Source organism: Epinephelus fuscoguttatus, linkage group LG13, assembly GCF_011397635.1.
Source record: "Epinephelus fuscoguttatus linkage group LG13, E.fuscoguttatus.final_Chr_v1".
NCBI lineage: Eukaryota > Metazoa > Chordata > Actinopteri > Perciformes > Serranidae > Epinephelus > Epinephelus fuscoguttatus.
In genome coordinates this window covers 41039434-41059577 of record NC_064764.1, presented here as the reverse complement: position 1 = coordinate 41059577, position 20144 = coordinate 41039434, and the positions used below count along the sequence as shown (strand labels likewise).

Sequence of the window (20144 nt, the reverse complement as noted above, 5' to 3'; positions counted from 1 at the left end):
ATCAGAGGGTGTAAATGATGTTGAGAAAATCCCTGTATGTGGTAAACTTTCATGCACAAAAGAACTGCATAATAACAGAAAATAAATATTATAATCTGTTATTAATTTAAGTTCAACACTGCACATTTGCAGTTAGATGAAATTCAGATTTATTTGGTTTCACAAACAAATTCTAATTCCCACACACATTTAATTTACATTTAGAGGATTGTTTCTGCAGCACATGCCACCCTATAGTGTACACCGTCATCCAGAACATGTAGATGCAAGTGCTTCTAGCAGTCACACATTACAAATATTGTATTTGTGGTTTGATTACAATGCTTAAGTGTCTTGGTTCAAAGAATAGGGCACCATCCCATCTCATGTCTACCTTTGAATCAGTTATAATTTCTTTAAATTTGTTCTGAGCTCTTGAAATTTGGCTTCTCAGACAATACTGGACCTGTGTTTTTCTTTATGTTATCTGACAGTGGGTTTAAATCAACATATTCTCATAGGACGGTTCATATGATATTCAATGAACAATGCATGCACAACAATTTGCATGATATCCTACAAATTAGTGCCCCACCAATGACATTACATCCTTAACGTACCGTTACATAATTAACGTAAAGTTACAGAGGTTAGGTTTAGGAAAATAAACATGGTGAAGACGTATCTTAAAATGATTCACACGGTTCCAAACACGTGTCTCCAGGGGAAAGTTGTGAGGGAAAGTCTGGGTTCAGTGACCCATCCACAACCCAGCCTAACTCCTTATAAGACCACTCAGGACGGCTTTCTTGTTAACTCATGATCGCAGCCTGTCAAATATGTGGGATGCGTAAATTTGAGTGCATTACAGTCCATAGAAAAAACATTTGTGAGAGCAGCATGTTTTAAATATATTTTGCTGAAGCTGTGTGATCTACAAAGTCAACAATGTCTTGTCAGTTTACGAGGTATGGGCAGGAAGCGTTAAGGGTTATCTTGTGCAGGCATAGAGAATTCCTTGTTGAAACAGTCCAAGAATGGCTGCCACACATAATTCTTTTTTAGTACAGCCTTGAGAGGAGTATCTCAATTTCTCTAGCAATACTTTCTCAAGCCAGCGTTTATGTATTGGAGCCTAAGCGCTCTTCCAGTTAACAAGAATTAATTTTCTGGCAAGGGAGTGTAACCAAGGCAACCACACTTGCTTGCTTTGTTGAAAGTGTAATCCCCTCAGGTGAGGTACCAATTATTGCCATCACTGGGTTGGGGCTGATCCTTTTCTTAAGGCCCAAACATACCCAGGCGGAACGAACGTGGAGTGGACTCTGCGGAGGTCCGCCCGGACTAAAAGCAGACATCCGCAAGCCCTGTGCATGCAAAGCTCAGATTTTACAACCACGCAGACTCTGCGCCACACACCAGTGTCACACAAAAGACTGCTCGCATACATTTTTCACATTGCGGGGATTTTTCACAAACATTTTTACAGGAAACTTCCAAGCGGACGTGCGCTCAACTGTGGAAGCCCGAATGACTGTGGACATTCCTCGCGGAGTCCGCTCGCTTATAGTACACCCGAGTTTGTGAGCACCTTTACAAACATAAGAGATGGCATCAAAGATAGATAGCCAGAAGGAGCTCAACCTCGAGCACGACCAAAACATGTGACTGAGGGTGGCCTCTAATGCGCCTATAATTTAGTACAACCCCACACCTGCAGTGGCTTGACGGCCGTCAGTGCTCCTGGATGTGGCGCCCTGCAGCACTTCATGTGACTAACCTATTTCCAGCCTTACTGCCCCCAAAATCAAATGCATGTGTCCCCACTCGCCCTCTGCTTGTACATAGCAGCTCCCACAGCAGCTCTTTCTCTGCTCCTACGGCAGCTCGACTCCTCTCCTCACCTTGGATGTACAAAGAGAACTGTGCTGCTGTTGCTGTGTCTCTTGTGTGACAAAGAATGGATGCACAGAGACTTGTTGTTGAGGTCGAGACATACATACCAAGCTAAACAACCCATAATCCAGTCATTATACAGACAATGGCCAAAAAGATGCTGCGTGGCAAGGCATAGCTCAGTACTTTGACACAGAACCAACGACAAATGATGCTTTGACTGACTGCTGCACACCTCACCACAGTAAGAGTCTAACTACTGAAAACATACGGCACGGAGGTGGTGTGACTCGTCTGCTGCAGTAAGCGCACAGCAGAGGGCGTTCATTACAATCAGCAGCAGAGCAACCTCATGTGTGTTTTTACATTTCACAATAAAATAAATGAAACAAAAGAGTGCATCTTGATGTTAAAATGATCCAGTTAAATAATTCAGTACCAGTCAATAGTCTATATGCTTCCAAACCCTGCACAACCCGTTGCATTATCACTTGGCAAAATTCACTATGCGCAGTGTGAAGCTGGCAGCAACCGCAACAAAGAAGATGGCGTCTGTGTAGCAGGTAAAACAAAGAACCCGGTTCATCCCGCTTACGTGACGCGTCCTTACCCTGTGTATTTCAGCCGTAAGGAGGCGCAATAGCTTTGATGAGTTTGATTGCCTCCCCTCTCCACTCTACTGAAGCTCAGCTGTCACAGTAGTGATGTTGTTTTGTACCCGAACAATTTGCGTCATCATGTCATGACACTCACAGTGTAGAGAAATGTGTCAATCACAACATCCCAAGCCCATCATACGTTGGCATCAACCTTTGCATTCTGCCATCCATTATTTCTATTATGGAGACAATGTTAACAACGACCCTCTCGCCCACCTTTCTACTTTTTCACCCATGACCGTGCACTTCAGAGGATTCTGAGGAGTTCAACTCATGCTGCATATGCAGATTTCGAAGAAGACCAGCCACTTTGAGAAATGTCTTTTCAATAGAGGTGCTCACGGGTCTACCCAGACCTGAATCTGACCCAGGATCTGTATAGAATCAGGTGCACGTTTCATTTTGGTCAAATGGGTCCAGGTTGTGTCCCATTCTATTACTTCAGGTCCTCAGATCTGTTTATCATGATGGGTCACACTTGAGTGAATCCGAGAAGACCTGTAAGTAAGGTAAGGTAAAAAAGAACTTGATCAGCAGGGGCCAGTGAGTTGGAGGCAGAGTGGATATTATACACATATCTTGGGCTTGGGTAATTCATTTTTCCGTAATTGCTTTTCCTGTGAGAGGTCACGGGTGTGCTGAAGCCTCTCCCAGCTGACTATTTTTTTTCAATTATCTGACTGCTACTCTGTTAAGCAGTAGTCCACTTCCATGTTTGGTACAACCGGTGTCTACACCTGATGTGAATCATTCCCAACTGTGCCCAAGTATAATATACTGTGTTCACACTAATCAAACAAACTGGACTTTGGAGTTAAGTGTACTCGACTCCAGGCCTGAGTACTTGATGTGGAAGCCTCCTTACAAATTTCCAGCACTTCAGAGAAACTAGAATCAGGCAGAGTCTGCAGGTGGATGCTGGGCGGAGGTAGTATGGGTTAAATGTTTGTCCAATTTGTATATATCTTGAGCTAGTAATTTGTGTATAGCCCCCGAAATTGTGAAGGAATGCATCAAGACGGAAAGTTTGTGGACTACCAGCTTTTAACTGTGCAAATACAGCAGTTATAGCAGCAGGCAGCGCTGCAGCAGCAACGCACAGTAGTTTAACAAGGTGGCCGCCATGCACTGCTCACGCGGGCAGTGTGGCCTGGGGGTGAGGAAAGAAGTTGCTCTGTAATCTGATGACATGACATGCAGAATAATGAGTATGTTGAGTGGAGCAGCACAATTTGAGTCTTCTCCCTAAACTAGCTCACAGTATTCTGTAGACTCTGTAATAAATAAATATCTAAATCAAGATATTGATTTCTATTATTTATTATTATATTAAATACTCTGTATTTCAGATCAGCTTTTTCAATTTATGTATGCAATATGCAAATAAATCCTACAGTAAAAAAATAATTATAAAACCATAACCACAATCATGACCATCCATATTATTATTTCTATCAAGAGGAGTGTGTGCTATTAGTTGATGAGTGGATATTCCCAGTATGACAGCATCTCTCTGTCTATTTACCACTGTTTAGTTCTCTGCAGTTCTGTGTCTTCCAGGAGTGCCAGTAGGTCCCTGAGAGTTGGTTGGCTTCACCTGAAGATAGAAGGGCCTAAGGATGTAACTGTCATCCTAGGAGACCCCCTTTACTTGTACTGAGCAGCCAGGATGCCTTCCACATCACCACCTCTTTAGATTGTTTAGCTTTATTTTTACCATCCTCACTTCACTCATCTACACACAATTCACACCAGTCTGATTGGTCATTGTGTGTTTTTAATCCTAATTTAATAAGTACTCTTTTCACTCTTTTATTAATGTGTGGACTCTGCCATTTGTTGCAAGCCCTAAGTCAGGTTTGTAACACCAGCACATTACCATTCCCATTTCAGATGACAATAAAATAATGTGCTTTTGTTTGAAAACCCCTCTGTCGACTGATTGTGCTCCTGCTGTTTCAGGGAAATCAAAAGTGAGATCAAGCTACAATTTAAGTAACTGTGGCTTTTGATGAGTCTATTAATGGAATCAGGAGTTATATCGTGAAGCATCCAGCAACAATTTTCATACTGTTCACAGAATACACGCACGTGATCATTTTTTGAAAGAAATATGTTCTATTATTGTTAAAGGAAAATTCTGTTTAGAGGTTGTGACCCTGTTGGTATATTGGTAAGCAACTCAAAACTATAGGCTTCTATAGTAGGTTGCTGGGTCAGGACTTTGAACAATAGAGGGGCACACAGTCTTTGTCTCTGGCCAGGTATAAATGTAACTTGTTCAGACAGGCAGAGTATCAGTTCAAACACAGTTCTCTGAGAGATCTGGGAAACCACCGCAATCGTCATGGGCAAGGTAGGAAAAAAATAATAATAGTGTAAATAATATTAGATCAAAGTTAATTTGACTCCAGATATGTCAGGAATATAAGTAAATACTTTGATATGTAATTATAACTTCTGACATTAAATGGCTTAATATTTTTATTTTTTTTTCAGATCATCTTCTACGAGGACAGGAACTTCCAGGGTCGTTCCTATGAGTGCATGAGCGACTGCGCCGACATGTCCTCCTACCTGAGCAGGTGCCACTCCTGCAGGGTGGAGAGCGGCTGCTTCATGGTCTACGACCGCCCCAACTTCATGGGAAACCAGTACTTCATGAGGAGGGGCGAGTACGCTGACTACATGAGCATGATGGGAATGAGCGGTGGTATCAGGTCTTGCCGTATGATCCCCATGGTAGGTAGAAAACACACCTAAAAAAGGTGATCTTTGAGTGTTAATAGCTTTGTAACTCTGGAAGAAAAAAACATGTCTTGTTTCTGCAAAACAGCACAGGGGCCAGTTCAGGATGAGGATCTACGAGAGGGAGAACTTCGGTGGTCAGATGCATGAGCTGATGGACGACTGCGACAACATCCAGGACCGTTACCGCATGTCCGACTGCCAGTCCTGCCATGTGATGGACGGCCACTGGCTGATGTACGAGCAGCCCCACTACAGAGGCAGGATGATGTACCTGAGGCCCGGAGAGTACAGGAGCTTCAGGGACATGGGCATGAGTGGCATGAGGTTCATGAGCATGAGGCGTATCATGGACATGTGCTAATTGTACATTCTGACTTCAATAAATAATGCAACTTTCTAAATTTTGGTGTCCAAGTATTTAATTCAATTACTGGGCTTTAACATTCCTGGAAATGCAAGTTTTCAGTAATTACAAAGTTTTAAGCATTATTTTAAAAAGATTATTGTAAAATTGGCATTTAAATCTTCTACCATAACATAAATCATAGTCATAGTTCTTTTTGTTGTTGTTGTTTGTTTTTTTTCACAGCAAATATTCAGCCCAACTTAAGTGTGTATATAATATACTGTATATACATCTACAATTTTTTAGAAAACGTAAACATATGATTATGAATGAAATTTTAAATATATTAATACAAAACAAAAAATAATTTACAATATTTTCTAGCCTGGCGATCCCCATGGATCTGGGGATATACATATATATATATACATATATATATATATATATATATATATATATAAATATATATATATATATACATATATATATATATATATATATATATATATACATATATATATATATATATATATACATATACATATATATATGTGTGTGTGAATACAGTGTATTATTTTCATAGGTTTACATACAGTGCATGAGAACAGCCTGTATTCCCCTGACTTCTCATTTAGCACCACCATCAACCCAAGTTTGTCGAATACTTTGTTTTGTGATCAAATAATTGTAACATTAATGACATTTCCATCAGCCCTAGCTGAACTTTGCCGATTGTGGCAAATGGTACACCACTTTGGTCCAGATTGAAATATCTTAACAACATTTGATGAACTATTGATCCCCAAGCATATCCTCATACAACAAATTGTATAATACAAACGATGATGAATGAATTTGCATCCCAGGAATGACGTTACATAATTAATATAAAGTTACTTAGGTAAGGTTTAAGCAAGTAAAGTTACTGTGGTTAGGTTTCGGAAAAGAATCATCGTTGGGTCTTCAGGTTCAGGCAAGTAGAGTTATGTGGGTTAGGTTTTGGAAAGGAAACATGGTGACTGCGTACCATGAAATTATAATATAATACAATATTTATGAAAAATATCAATCCAGTCTTCGGACTAATCACAGTACAGAGACTGCACTGGTTGAAATTGTTAATGAACTCAGGTGCAATATGGATATGAAAAGTCCTTCCATATTAGTACTACTTGACTTAAGTGCAGCATTCAATACAGTAGACCACTCAGTCCTTCTTGACAGACTCTGCAGTGTGATTGGCATCTCTGGTACTGTTTTTAACTGGTTTAAATCTTATCTTAGCGACAGAATATTTTTTGTAAATACTGATGAATGTTCATCAAAAAGCTACAAAATGAACTGTGGGATTCCTCAAGGTTCCACTTTAGGTCCTACTCTTTTTCATCTTTATATGTTACAACTGGGAAACATCATCAGGAGGCACAGCATCAATTTATACAGCTGTGCTGATGACACACAGCTTTACACTGCCGTGTCTTCAAGTGACCCAGGTCCAATAGATGCCCTTTTAACTGTATCTTAGATATTAAATCATGGATGGCTAAGAATTTTCTACAGCTCAACCAGGACAAATCTGAAATTTTGGTCATTGGCAATGAAGCCCAGAGAGAGAAACTCAATGAGAGATTGCATGCACTGGCACTGAACCCTTGTCAACAGGTGAATATGGTGCATTATTTTTAGCAGGTTTATGTTTGAACAGTGCATGAGAACAGCCTGTGATCCCCTGACCTCTCATCTAGCATCACCACCAGTCCCAAGTTTCAATTTGTCCAGCCTCAGCAGTACTTTATGGTTTGTGGTAATTCACAAATGTTGGCATGTAAAATTGTTAAACTAGGGTTAGGGTTAGTAGAGGTTTAAAATTGGACATGGAGCTTCATTCTTCTGTATTCCTGCAATACTTGTTGCAATGAATTAATTAGCTTCTCACTGAGAAGGATTAGTGAGGTCTGATAATTTGAGTTACCTTTGATCGATATGGAGATTGGTGCAGAGTACATCACATCTGGTGGTCCTGGCATCAGGACAAAAGTCAGTCCTCATTCTGATAGATCATTTTCTTAATTAGTTACGATGAAGCCAGAATGAAGATTTATGATGTTGGATATAAAGGGAGTTCAAGTCAGGAGCTGCTCCCCCTCGACATGTTTAACTGATCAAGCTAAAACTTTAAGGTCTGCTGTATCTCTGGTCCACTGGATGGGATCCCAAGGTTCTGTCTTGATCTCAGGAAGGGCATCGTTTTTCTTACTTATTAGCTGATTCAGGGTTTCCAATGAAGCTTTCTTTTTTCTATCAGGTCTGAAAAAATGACGATAGGTACGTGTACTATGTGGCATGGTGGTTTTGATGTTGCGTTTTCTCTCAGCCGGTCTTCAGACCTGGAGGTTAATCAACGGCAAGGGACACACCTGGCCCCAGTGTGCTCCATACATATAAACATAAGCAGCAGCTAGTCAGGGGGCAGATCTCCTCTCACCACATTTAATTTCGTCATTGTTTTTGGTTTCTTCTCCCTGTTTTTACAGGGACTTTGTCACTCATCTAGTCAGTACTGTAGGAAAAACAGCCTTTTGAACTATCCCAAAACCTAGACTGTAAGTAAATGGACAGGTGAGATGGGTTACTCTGAGGGTCAAAAGTTTATAACTTCGTGTGTCTAATCCCAAAGTTGATAAACTCTTTTACCGTCATCCTGGCATCAAGAGTGGTAAAGGTGTCAATTGGAAACCATCCAGATCCCAGTTTGCTGGTTACCATTGTAGGGGAAATACCTTTTTGAGAATGTTTGCACTCGTAATAAAGTTTTGGGCACCACCCTCCTAATGAGGGAAGCGACTAATCAAATGAATAACTCCATAAACCAATTATTAATTCGTCAGCACACTTATCAATAATGAATCAATCTCAATATCTGGGTTATGAATTCTCCATACAGTGATCTTAATTCCTGCTCAAAAGAAATCTGGAAATCTCCATCACCTGATGCAGCCGCTGTGCTGTGATAAGAGTTGATGTCGAATAGGACACTTAGTTACTTAGTTAGGTAAATGGTTTTGCGCATCCCTGCCTCCCCAATTTATCTACAGTCACATTCTCTCTCACTATCACCAAACTAAATAACTGACAAAGTGTCACCTCTTGTCTTAATCCATTTATACAGACTGTTGTGTTTTGTGTTATTTCATATCATCCTCATTTACTATTCATTTACTCAATTGTTGAACATTTAGCCCTAAATAAATCTTCATTTATTGCCAAGTCGTTGTCTGTGGATATTTCTTTTGAGCAGGAACTAAGATCACTATATAGACAATTCATAACCCAGGTATTGAGATTGATTCCTTATTTATAAGTGTACTGATGAATCAGTAATTGGTTTCTGGAGTTATCAGTTTGATTAGTCGCTTCCCTCCATCGGAGGGTGGTGCCTCTAAATTTATGACAAGTGCAAACATTTCCTAAAGGTATTGCTCCTACAGTACTAACTTTACAAATTCTTCTTATCTATTTGCCTTGTTTCAATTAGTTTGTAGTCCAAACCAGTCCAAAGTCTCATGGACTGGACAACCTAGCACCCATGGATAAGCAAATTTTCTCGAGCGTCTGAGGTGAAACAGTATCTGCTTTGCTTTTTTCACCACTGAGTCAGTATGTAGCACTGAGGTCAGGCCAATAGTTCCCTCACTGCGTCCTCTTGAAGTCCACTATCGGCTCCTCAGTCTTGCGGATGTTCAGGAGTAGGTTGCTGTCCTGACACCAATAGGTCAAATCCTTTACTTCCTTCAGATGGTCTTGCTTGTTCGTCGATGTGGTAGCGATCATAGCTGGTGTTGATCTCCACCATTAGATTAATGTTAATTCCAGTGTTTGCGTTTGAAAAACTCGACTGGCCAGGTAGCAGAGTTGGCAGAGGGAGAATTTTAAACTGGTGAGTTGACAATTTTGGTATCCTGATGAGTGACTCATAGTCATATGTTATCATGGTCTAATACTATTCACAAAAATCACAACTAATATTTGTAACAATACCTATGTAAGCTAACTGTAAGCTTGCCAACCAACTATCTACCTATTGGTAGGCCTGTGACAATAATTACATTATCAACTTACCGTACGATACATGGGCAAGACGTCAGTCATTTTGCTGACCTCTATATTGCCGTTGTGTTTACATTTGTGTTTGCTTACATGAAAATGTCACCAACATTTTAGCCAACATGATGCCAGAATAAACAGCAGGGTTTTACCAACCATCGTGATTCTCCCTTTTTCTCTCCAACCCTGCCTACTTGCATTAAGCATAAAACAACTCTTCAGAGACAAGACAGTGTAGCTTACTGGTATCCTGCAGCTGCACTTTTGGAACAGAATAGGTGCAGTCTTGATATTCGTTAGCTTGCCAACCCCTGGCAACGAGCCAAAGAGTTGGTTGTTGTTTTACCCTGCTACAACTTCATCCTGCACTCAGTAAGCCCACCAGCAAACTGCAGTATACCAGCTGGATTACGGAGGCAACTGCAGTGTTGCATAATTTTAAGGACCTGTATGTAGATAAGATATTTGCCTCATTTACTCAATTGACTCAAAAGTGTAATATCCCACAGACCTCTTCTGCCATTATTTAGAAATTTGAAATTTCATGGAAAGCCGATATCCCCAGTTCCCTGATGTACCCGATGAAACAACTTCAGACAGAACTCTCAACATTAATGTGCACAACAGGGGAGTGATCAATATTATACTTTATTACACGGCTCTATTAAATGCTGTATTCTGATTGGTCAGTCGCGGCATTCAGCGGTCTGATATTACTGTGTAATGACCGCTGCTAGTAGCAACGGTCATTACACAGTTGCTATGTAGCCCAGCGTTGCTAGGGATGCTGCCCTGCAACACTGCAGCTGTCAAACAACTTCCAAGGGAAAAAACAAACAGAAGTGGCTGATTTTAACATTTCTTTTAACTTATTTGGAGAGTAGCTACAAAGATTTTGAGAAATGGGATGCTGCTGAAGAAAAAGAAATGGAGAAGGAAAGAAAAAAATCAAGCGAAAAACAGCACAAGGAACTGACACCTGAAGAGCTTCAAGTGATAGAGGAGGAGAAAGATGAGATAAATAGCCTACAAAAAAGACAACAAAATGGGCTACTGTACTATACTGTACTGTGCTACTACTACTATACTGACGGACTTTTTCTGCCAAAAACAAAAGAACACGGATTCGGTTTTAATGCACTTCGCGGAAGCAGACAACATTATTTATTTAATTGATAATAGCCGTGTAATAAGCGGCTAATTATCCCTGTCGGGAGTTATTTTCCCAGTATTCACCAGCTCATTATACATTATCCCTTACATATTATCAACTCTACATTCTCCACCTCTCTCCATTAGTAAATCCCAGTGGGAGGATGATTTGGCTTCCAAAAACACAGATCACAATTGGCAGTGTCAACTTCAAATAGTACAGTCTTCCTCAATTTGCACCAGACATGGCCTCCTACAATTCACTGCCTTCATCTCACCATGGAAAAGTTAGCCAAGATGTATCCAGGGACAGATCTATTACGCAACAGATGTAGATCAGTTACAGGACCCCTCATTCATACTTTTTCAACTTGTCCAAATCTTAATAATTATTGGATATTTAATACATTTTCTGTGGGTTTTGGAGCCAAATTTTTGCATTTTTTGCAGTAGTTCCAGACACACTATTAGAATGCTATTGTCCTTAATTTCTTAACTGCTAGACGCCTTACACTTATAAAGCAGAAGCAGGAGCCCTCTCCCACACGTCCAGTGGGCTGGAGATCTCATGAGTTTTGTACACCTGGAGAAAATAAAGTGTCCGCTGGGTGGCTCTACAGATAAATTTTATAGGACAAGACAACCATTTCTGACACGTGAAAATGCTAAAACTGTTCACTGAGTCAAATTACAATGTAGATTGGCTATAGACAACTGTGACTGATGTATACATCTATTTAGGTATGCTTGTGTATTTATGTTTACATTTTGATTTATTTTGCTGTCTGCTCATGTATGATCTGAAAAGCATATCTGCACATGTATGTATGTATACTGTCATTTCTAATTTTCAATGGACAAATGGACAACATGCAAGGTTTTGTATTTCGGTATTCCACTCTGAATGTATTACAGTTGTTATGTTGTTAAAAACAAGGGAAAGAAAACAATAAAAAAAAATCCAGCCTCACACAGAGTATTTGGTATCTTAGGAATCTTTGCCATCTCCCATAGAATATAAAATTAAGTTAATGTGGTTTTGACAAAAAATCCATGTGATGATGATTATCCACAGTTGTATCTTATTAACTTGGATAGACAGCCTTTTAATTATCTCCCTTCATGAGGGTTCATCTTTCCACTTTACATCCCACTGTTTGGCATTTTTCTGTGGTCTATAAACTTACAATTAATAATTTTATTTTAATTTATTAATAAACACTTCAATGTAAGCAGGTGCGAATCTTTATTAATGTATTTATCAACAACTTATAACTGTCTTTGTGCTGCTGTGTAAACAGATAAAGGATGACAATAAAATAAAGAATTTGTAATGTATTAAATATTTCTTTATAGGAGAAGTTGCTTTTTACAAATTTTGTAAACTTAAAATTTTCTTATTATTTTTTCCTGATTAAACAGCAGGTAAATGCTGTACACTGAATAATCTATAGAGTTTACATTTGTTGGTTATTTTTTATGTTTACCATATACAGTATATGTCTCTACAAAGAGCTGCATGAACAAGTTTTGTTCATACAGATGTGCATTATAGATCGGCATGTCAGACTTTTGTTGTCACACAAAAGGACACTCGTGCCTATAAATTGTCCACTTACCGATCAGAGGGCCGCACAGTATGTTTTTGAAATGTGTAAGAGAGTCTATTGTTTGTTGTTCTGTATTGTAACGGCAAAAATGCTCATTGTATTGACTCCCCTATGGAAAAATCCATTCTAAAGTCTTCTAGGGCGTCCAGTCACATGGAAATGCGCCCCTGAGCACTCTATAGGCCTCTATACCATGTTGCTTGCTCAGGGCTTTACACAATGGGAGCCACAGATTCTGTGGGTTTGGTCAGGTATAAAAGTAACAGTTAAAACAGGAGCGACATCAGTGTTCCAGCAACATAGTTCTCTGAACTGCTCACACCACAATCATGAACATGGGCAAGGTAAGCTCACTCACCTAAACAACTATTTTTTATTTACTTTTTTTAATCAGTGTTTTATTTTTCAGCTTAAATCATCTTAAATCCTTATTCCTTACATTACAATTTATGTCCTTTACCAGATCATCTTCTACGAGGACAGGAACTTCCAGGGGCGCTCCTATGAGTGCATGAGCGACTGCTCTGACATGTCCTCCTACCTGAGCAGGTGCCACTCCTGCAGGGTGGAGAGCGGCTGTTTCATGGTCTACGACCGCCCCAACTACATGGGAAACCAGTACTTCATGAGGAGGGGCGAGTACTCCGACTACATGAGCATGATGGGAATGAGGGACTGCATCAGGTCCTGCCGTATGATCCCCATGGTAGGTAGAAAAACAGCATTTTAAGGCTCTTCTCGGGGTGATGACCCCCACAAAACTTAAATTAATCTAATTTTATTCTCTACAAAAACAGCACAGAGGCCAGTTCAGGATGAGGATCTACGAGAGGGAGAACTTTGGTGGTCAGATGCATGAGCTGATGGACGACTGCGACAACATCCAGGACCGTTACCGTATGAATGACTGCATGTCCTGCCACGTGATGGACGGCCACTGGCTGATGTATGAGCAGCCCCACTACAGAGGCAGGATGATGTACCTGAGGCCCGGCGAGTACAGGAGCTTCAGGGACATGGGCATGAGTGGCACCAGGTTCATGAGCATGAGGCGTATCATGGACATGTAAAAACTACTGTGTAGAATATGTCTAAATAATAAAACTTTTTTGACAAAATATTTCCAACTGTTGTGTCCTTCAGTATCACATGAGTACAGTTAGGCAGCCATTCTTATATCTTTGGACTAGGGCTTAAGTTTCAGGGCACACCACAAACATACCGGAAATGTTTTTTTTAATATATTTTCCCCATCATTAACAATCCTTTAAATATGTGAATCATTACAGAAAGACTGTTGTAATTGGTGCATGCAGTACATACGCAGATTAACAGAGGTTTGCATATTTGCTGGATACTAAAGTTCCACAAACTATAAATAACATCCAAGTACAATTTGTGGTTTGAACAATGTCAGCCCTACTTTTGTTTTTAAATTACTTTTATAAAACATTGCTAATTACTATTAAAAATGAGATAAATGATGACACTGAAAGCCGTGTTATAATGGGATTATTTGTGTTTTAATGACAGTAAGGTAGAGTTATACCTAAGAGATTCTTTACAACAAATATTTTAGTTACCTAGGACTTTGTAAGGAAGGAAATTGACCCAACACACGATAATGAATGAAGGTATATCAACATATGACTTTACCCTTTACCCTGGTAAAAACTAAAAATAAATAAAAATAGAAAAAAACAAACATTCCGTTATTTGTGTTGTAACCCAAGTCATATTTAAGACCATAATAAAAAAAAACTTACATATTATTTCACCACAAGATACACAGATTAATTATTTTAAAGATCCAAACCACTGTTTTGAGAAGGATTAAGTCAGAATAGGAAAGAAGGAATACACTCAGGACCTCTTGACCTTTACCCCAGTGCCATTGTCAGTTCAGAAATGCACCTCACCTCTCTTTATTCTATTGTCCGCTGTGTGAATCTAAAGGCTTTTGTGACCCTGACCTTTACTGACCTTTTCTTTGGCACCACCATCAGTCCACAAAAATGATCAAGATCTAATTGGCTGGCAGATTTACTGAGCATGATTATGCAAAGCTCAAGAGTGAACTCTTTACAAGCTTCTATATAAGTCATGTAAACAAGTTGGCTGGTTGCTATGAAACTTGTTGAGCACAATTATGCTCCAATGGACAGTTTAATTTAGAAATTCTAGCACCACCTTCAGGAAAACATTTACACAAATTAAGGCCAGAGCATATCTTTACATTTTTACAAGTCCATACTAATGAAATAAATTGCTGAAAAGTCATTTTTTTCACCCACTTCCCAATGTCCTAGAAGGTCGGGGGTGGGCTCTGTCAATGCGGAAGGGCCTAAAATGGGGGTGTAGAGCTTAGTTTCAAGTCTATACCACCTTCGTGGTAAAGGTAACCAATGAAGGGAAGCTAAAATAGGTGAGATGTGATCATGTTTTCGTGCTCTAGTTAAAAGTCTGGCTGCAGCATTTTGGACACCCTGAAGTTATTGAATCAAGTTTTGTCCCAGGCAAGTAAACACAGCATTACAGCAGTCCAGATGAGACGTTATCCAAAATAACTCCAAGGCTCTTAACAGTGGTTTCGACGCGTTGAGCTAAAGAGCCAAGAGCAGGCAAAACTTTGAGAATGCTCAGGGCTTATAATAAGGACCTCTGTTTTATCTGTTTTAGAAGCATTAAGCTGGAGAAAATTCACTGCCATCCGGTCCTTAACCGCAGCTAAGCAATTATGCAGGGCAGATAATTTAGCTGATTCTGATGGTTTGCAGAACAAGTACAGCTGAGTATCATCAGCGTAACAATGAAATGAAATATCATACTGCCTAATAATGTGGCCCAAGGGAAGCAAATACTACCTCAGGGGGATTAATAAAGTATGTAAAATTAAACAAAATAATAAAAAAATAAAATACAGAGAGAATAAAATTGGACCAAGAATGGATCCCTGTGGCACTGCAAACATAGACCGGGCTTGAGATGATGTGAAACCATTGACAGACACAGAAAATTTTCTTTCTGAAAAATATGAAATGAACCACTGGAGGGTAGTTCCAGAGATACCAACCCAAGTTCTCAATCTTTCAATAATGATGCTATGGTAAAAAAGCCTGTCTCATGGGCAGACGTGGAGTAGTGAGGAGGTGCAGGCGCTTATTGATATATGGTCAGAGGACGATATATTGAAGTTGCTTGTTACTCCACACAGTGGATTTCCGTTTTCAGTCCTGGCCAGTCAATGAGCCAGGTTTTCTTCTTCCTCGTGCTTTTTTTCTTCGTGGTCAGTGGTCTTTCGGGGAATACCGCCCCCAAACGAGCAGCTGTTGTAACTGCGTGACGTTGTCCAGGCAGTGTAGTCCGCTTTAAAAAGTGCAGTGTAAAGGTGAACCGAACCAAATGAAGGTGTGAAATTTTTCGGCATTCCCCACCCAATTGAACCAAGTTCCCCGGACTATCCTGGTGTGAATGCGCCATAAGTCATTACCTTAGATCCTCAAGTCTACCCTCACTAGTCAGTCAAGGTTGGTAACCAAAGGTGATCAGGCTTTTGTCATTGAGGCCTCTGGAATTCTCTGCCTGAAGTGATCAGGCTGGCTAACACATTACCTGTTTTTAAATCATTGGTTACAACATAATTTTACAGGAAAACTTTCCCCTTCAATGCCTGTACTTTTTGATTTGTAACTTTTATGTTCATTTTCTTTTGTTCTATTTTTACCTTCGTGCACACTATTTTTCTCAGCTCTTAAACATTTTTTTAAAAAAATGTATTGTTATTGTCTTATTTTCATGTACTTTGTGAAGCACTTTGCAACCTTGTTTATCTAAGTACAAATAAAAATTATTAAAATTATTATTGTTATTTATTATTATTCCTGGCCCACAGTGCCAACAGCCAAGAGTCACTGTTTGCATGATTTCATTTCTCAAATATATCAAACCCACAAAATATAAACATTATATAACAAGAAAGCATAAACTTACAAAAGCCACGCCACAAACAAAAAAGCCCATTACTTAAAGCAATAATTTCATATTTTCGGAAATATGTTTTTGATTTCTGGTTCCCAAGAACAAATATGTAGATTTTCAAAAACAATTCCTTCAATATCTTTTTAGTTTAATTATTGTATGTATTGACAAATTTTTGCTTCATATTTTTGGAAATCAGTGTTTCTAAATTAAGGAGGACGTGACTATATGAAATATTATTTATATCAATGTTAAACAGTATGTAGTATACAGTTTCTTTGCATTTTTGTATTTTAAGTTTGTTTCATAACAGGAATCATACGGCTTGTACTAGATGCATCTCTGGTGTATAATTCAGACATTTTTAAAACTGTTACATAACAGCAAAATGTTCAATCATAGAATATTTCCCATTGTTCAAATTTAAAGTCCAAAATTGTTTTGTTTTTTTTATGTTTAATTGAAAAACAAAAAGATACTTTTGTGTGTGAAACCTACATTCACTTTCTGTTCATGCAGTTATTCAAATTTTGGAGAACCACCACAGTTAAAGTTACTATGCACACTTCTATCACAACTTTAATACCTCTTTGATGGGCTGTTTAACAGAGCCATGTAAAGCATATTTTCACTAACCAAACAGAGAAAATGTTTTTTACCAGTCACATGGGCCAACCTATTCACGTAACACGAGCACTGTTGGGAATGCGTTCTGTGAATGAGAGAAAAGGCCTCTCTAAAGACTGAGGTCCCCAGTCCCTGAAAAAATGGACATAACATCTGCATTCTGTTGGTTTCAATAGTAAGCTGCTGAGTAAGGGGGTCCTCTGAGGGGGAGGGGTCACTGGTTCTTTACGTTGGGTCAGGTATAAAAGGAAAGGGTTAAACCAGGAAGGAAGGCAGTTCAGGAGCAGCACAGCACATCTACAGCTAACATGAGCAACACCAGCATGAACATGAGGGGCAAGGTATACAGAAATTACTTTTTACAACACTAGATCACCACATTCAGCTTTCTAATTTGTTTTCTAACCATTACGATTCACTGTTTTCAGATCATCTTCTACGAGGACAGGAACTTCCAGGGTCGTTCCTATGAGTGCATGAGCGACTGCTCTGACATGACCTCCTACCTGAGCAGGTGCCACTCCTGCAGGGTGGAGAGCGGCTGCTTCATGGTCTATGACCGCCCCAACTTCATGGGAAACCAGTACTTCATGAGGAGGGGCGAGTACGCTGACTACATGAGCATGATGGGAATGAGGGACTGCATCAGGTCTTGCCGTATGATCCCCATGGTAGGTAGAAAACAGCATCCGTCATACTATGTTTCTACTACGGGTAACAGCCCCTAAAAAACTTGATATTAAGATATCTCTTTAAATTCTCTACAAAACAGCACAGAGGCCAGTTCAGGATGAAGATCTACGAGAGGGAGAACTTCGGTGGTCAGATGCATGAGCTGATGGACGACTGTGACAACATCCAGGACCGTTACCGTATGTCCGACTGCCAGTCTGTTCATGTGATGGACGGCCACTGGCTGATGTACGAGCAGCCCCACTACAGAGGCAGGATGCTGTACCTGAGGCCCGGAGAGTACAGGAGCTTCAGGGACATGGGCATGAGCGGCACCAGGTTCATGAGCATGAGGCGCATCATGGATTCCTGCATGTAAATGTTCACTGAATGTATCAAATGCCACTAAATAAATAATTTCTGCACTATTTTAAATGTTGCCAGGCTTATTGTCCACCTGTCACAATGAAATATTATGCGGTATTAGACCAAACATTTATATATAAAGACTCAATTTTTAACCCTTTAAAATCTGATGAGAAATTTGGCTTTATAATTCCCGGTAAATCCAACAGACAATGGCTCACCACTGTTACTGAAAGCAGGATGAATATTCTGAACAGACATTACATATGTGCTAAGGATTATCCAAAACTGGGCAATAAAATGTAAATTGCGATTCAAACCAGGATAAGAAATGTTTTAGTATTTACTTATTCCACTCTATACAAATTAGCACGTTCATTAATTAGCTGAATGCAGGTGTTGGTGATAAGTACAAGTCACTCCAAAGTACCATTACAATATTTACAGTTTCAAACCTTGAGTCACTACCTGCTATTCTGTCAAGATGAGAGCCAGCACTGATCACAGTGTCACTAACTGCACTCCCTGATAAAATATCTAATTTTTGGAAAAACAAAAAAGCAATTTAACTCAAAAGGCCAAAACACACGGCAAACACCATACATCCAAAAATACGCCCCTATTATTTTCAATGTACAACCCCACACCAGCAGAAGCAAGACACGCTCCTGGATACGCCACCCCACAGCACTTCATGCCACTGTCCTATTTCCAGCCTCACCACCCAGAATTAAATCCTTTTTGTCCCCCACTTTCTCTCCGCTTGTACAGACCAGCTCCCATAGAAGCTCTTTTCTCTGCTCCTGTTGCAGCTCCACTCCTCTTCTCACCATAGACGTGTAAAGAGAAGTCTGTAGCTGTTGCTGTGTCTGGTGTGTGACTCATTGAGGTTGAGAAATATCTCGAGCTAAAGGACCCACAATTCTCTTATTATAAAGACAATAGCCAAAAAGATGGCCACTCCTAATGAGTCATAGCACTGAAGGCGAGAAATCACCTTTAATTAGACGCTATTGTTTTCAGCTTAAGTAATTTCTTGCCTTTTCAAGGTTTTATTTGAAGATTTGTGATATATAAACAACTGCTGTATTTTCTGTGTTTAAATAATTTACTCTTACAACCTTTCATTAGAAAGCTACGGTCCTCGTGGCTTAATTGATGCTGTCCATTTCAAGAAACAACCAACACAACAGCCTCAATAAACTCTTCTGCTGAAGAAAAAACAGTTAAAACTTACCTACGAAGCTTTGTTATAATCCACAGATTGATATTATGCCAACAAAAAAAAATGCTGCTCAAGCAGTCCTCGTACAAGAGGTCCAGGGCCCAGTATTTCAAAACTTGTAATCTTGATCAGAATAATCCGGATAATGAAATCCTCCTTTGGGCGGCACGGTGGTGTGGTGGTTAGCACTCTTGCCTCACAGCAAGGGGGTTGCCAGTTCGATCCCGGGCGTGGGAGCCCTTCTGTGTGGAGTTTGCATGTTCTCCCCGTGTCAGCATGGGTTCTCTCCGGGTGCTCCGGCTTCCTCCCACAGTCCAAAGACATGCAGATTGGGGACTAGGTTAATTGATAAGTCTAAATTGTCCGTAGGCGTGAATGGTTGTCTGTCTCTCTGTGTCAGCCCTGTGATAGTCTGGTGACCTGTCCAGGGTGTACCCTGCCTCTTGCCCGATGTCAGCTGGGATAGGCTCCAGCCCCCCCGCGACCCTCAAGAGGATGAAGCGGTTAGAAGATGAATGAATGGCATACATTTGGCATTTTTGGCTTCCTTTTGGTATACTGTGGTATACTGGGCAAACAGCGGGATCAAGTATTAGGGATGGTATGGCATGTTTATGGCAAGCCAGAAGATTGAATAAAGAGCGGCAACATCTGATTCCATATATGGATGTGTTTTGGATGTGTTTTGGCATATTTCTGTAAAGCCAAAACACTGCGCAAACAGTGGGAATTTCTACCCAGAAGAGAACCCCACTTCATTTTAAAAGCAGGATCAACAC

At 39.9% G+C, this 20144-nt stretch overlaps 2 protein-coding genes and 1 long non-coding RNA gene across 8 annotated transcripts in view; 2 read left to right on the top strand and 1 right to left on the bottom strand.

Moving 5' to 3' along the window:
* LOC125899331 (gamma-crystallin M3-like) overlaps nt 1-20144 on the top strand; it is a 51924-nt gene that overhangs the window by 885 nt on the left and 30895 nt on the right. The window contains exons 1-3 of one of the 6 annotated variants that reach the window (XM_049593542.1): nt 4841-4890; nt 17531-17773; nt 17875-18113. The exons of 1 other annotated variant lie outside the window; for it this stretch is intronic. In XM_049593542.1, the coding sequence (XP_049449499.1) occupies nt 4882-4890; nt 17531-17773; nt 17875-18113 (491 nt within the window). In that variant the 5' untranslated portion in view covers nt 4841-4881. Of the gene's footprint in view, nt 1-4840; nt 4891-12695; nt 12842-12960; nt 13204-13294; nt 13534-17357; nt 17444-17530; nt 17774-17874; nt 18114-20144 lie in introns of those variants that run through there. 4 more of the 6 variants (XM_049593538.1, XM_049593540.1, XM_049593535.1 and 1 more) reach the window with 4 other exon arrangements.
* On the top strand, nt 4840-5686 carry LOC125899338 (gamma-crystallin M3-like). The gene is made up of 3 exons (XM_049593549.1): nt 4840-4890; nt 5034-5276; nt 5371-5686. Exons 1-3 carry the CDS (start codon nt 4882-4884, stop codon nt 5644-5646), a joined length of 528 nt encoding a protein of 175 aa, XP_049449506.1. The 5' UTR covers nt 4840-4881; the 3' UTR covers nt 5647-5686.
* On the bottom strand, nt 13396-18282 carry LOC125899343 (uncharacterized). The gene is made up of 2 exons (XR_007450717.1): nt 18061-18282; nt 13396-13480 (listed from the first exon to the last, which is right to left on the bottom strand). It is a non-coding gene; the product is annotated as an uncharacterized LOC125899343 (long non-coding RNA).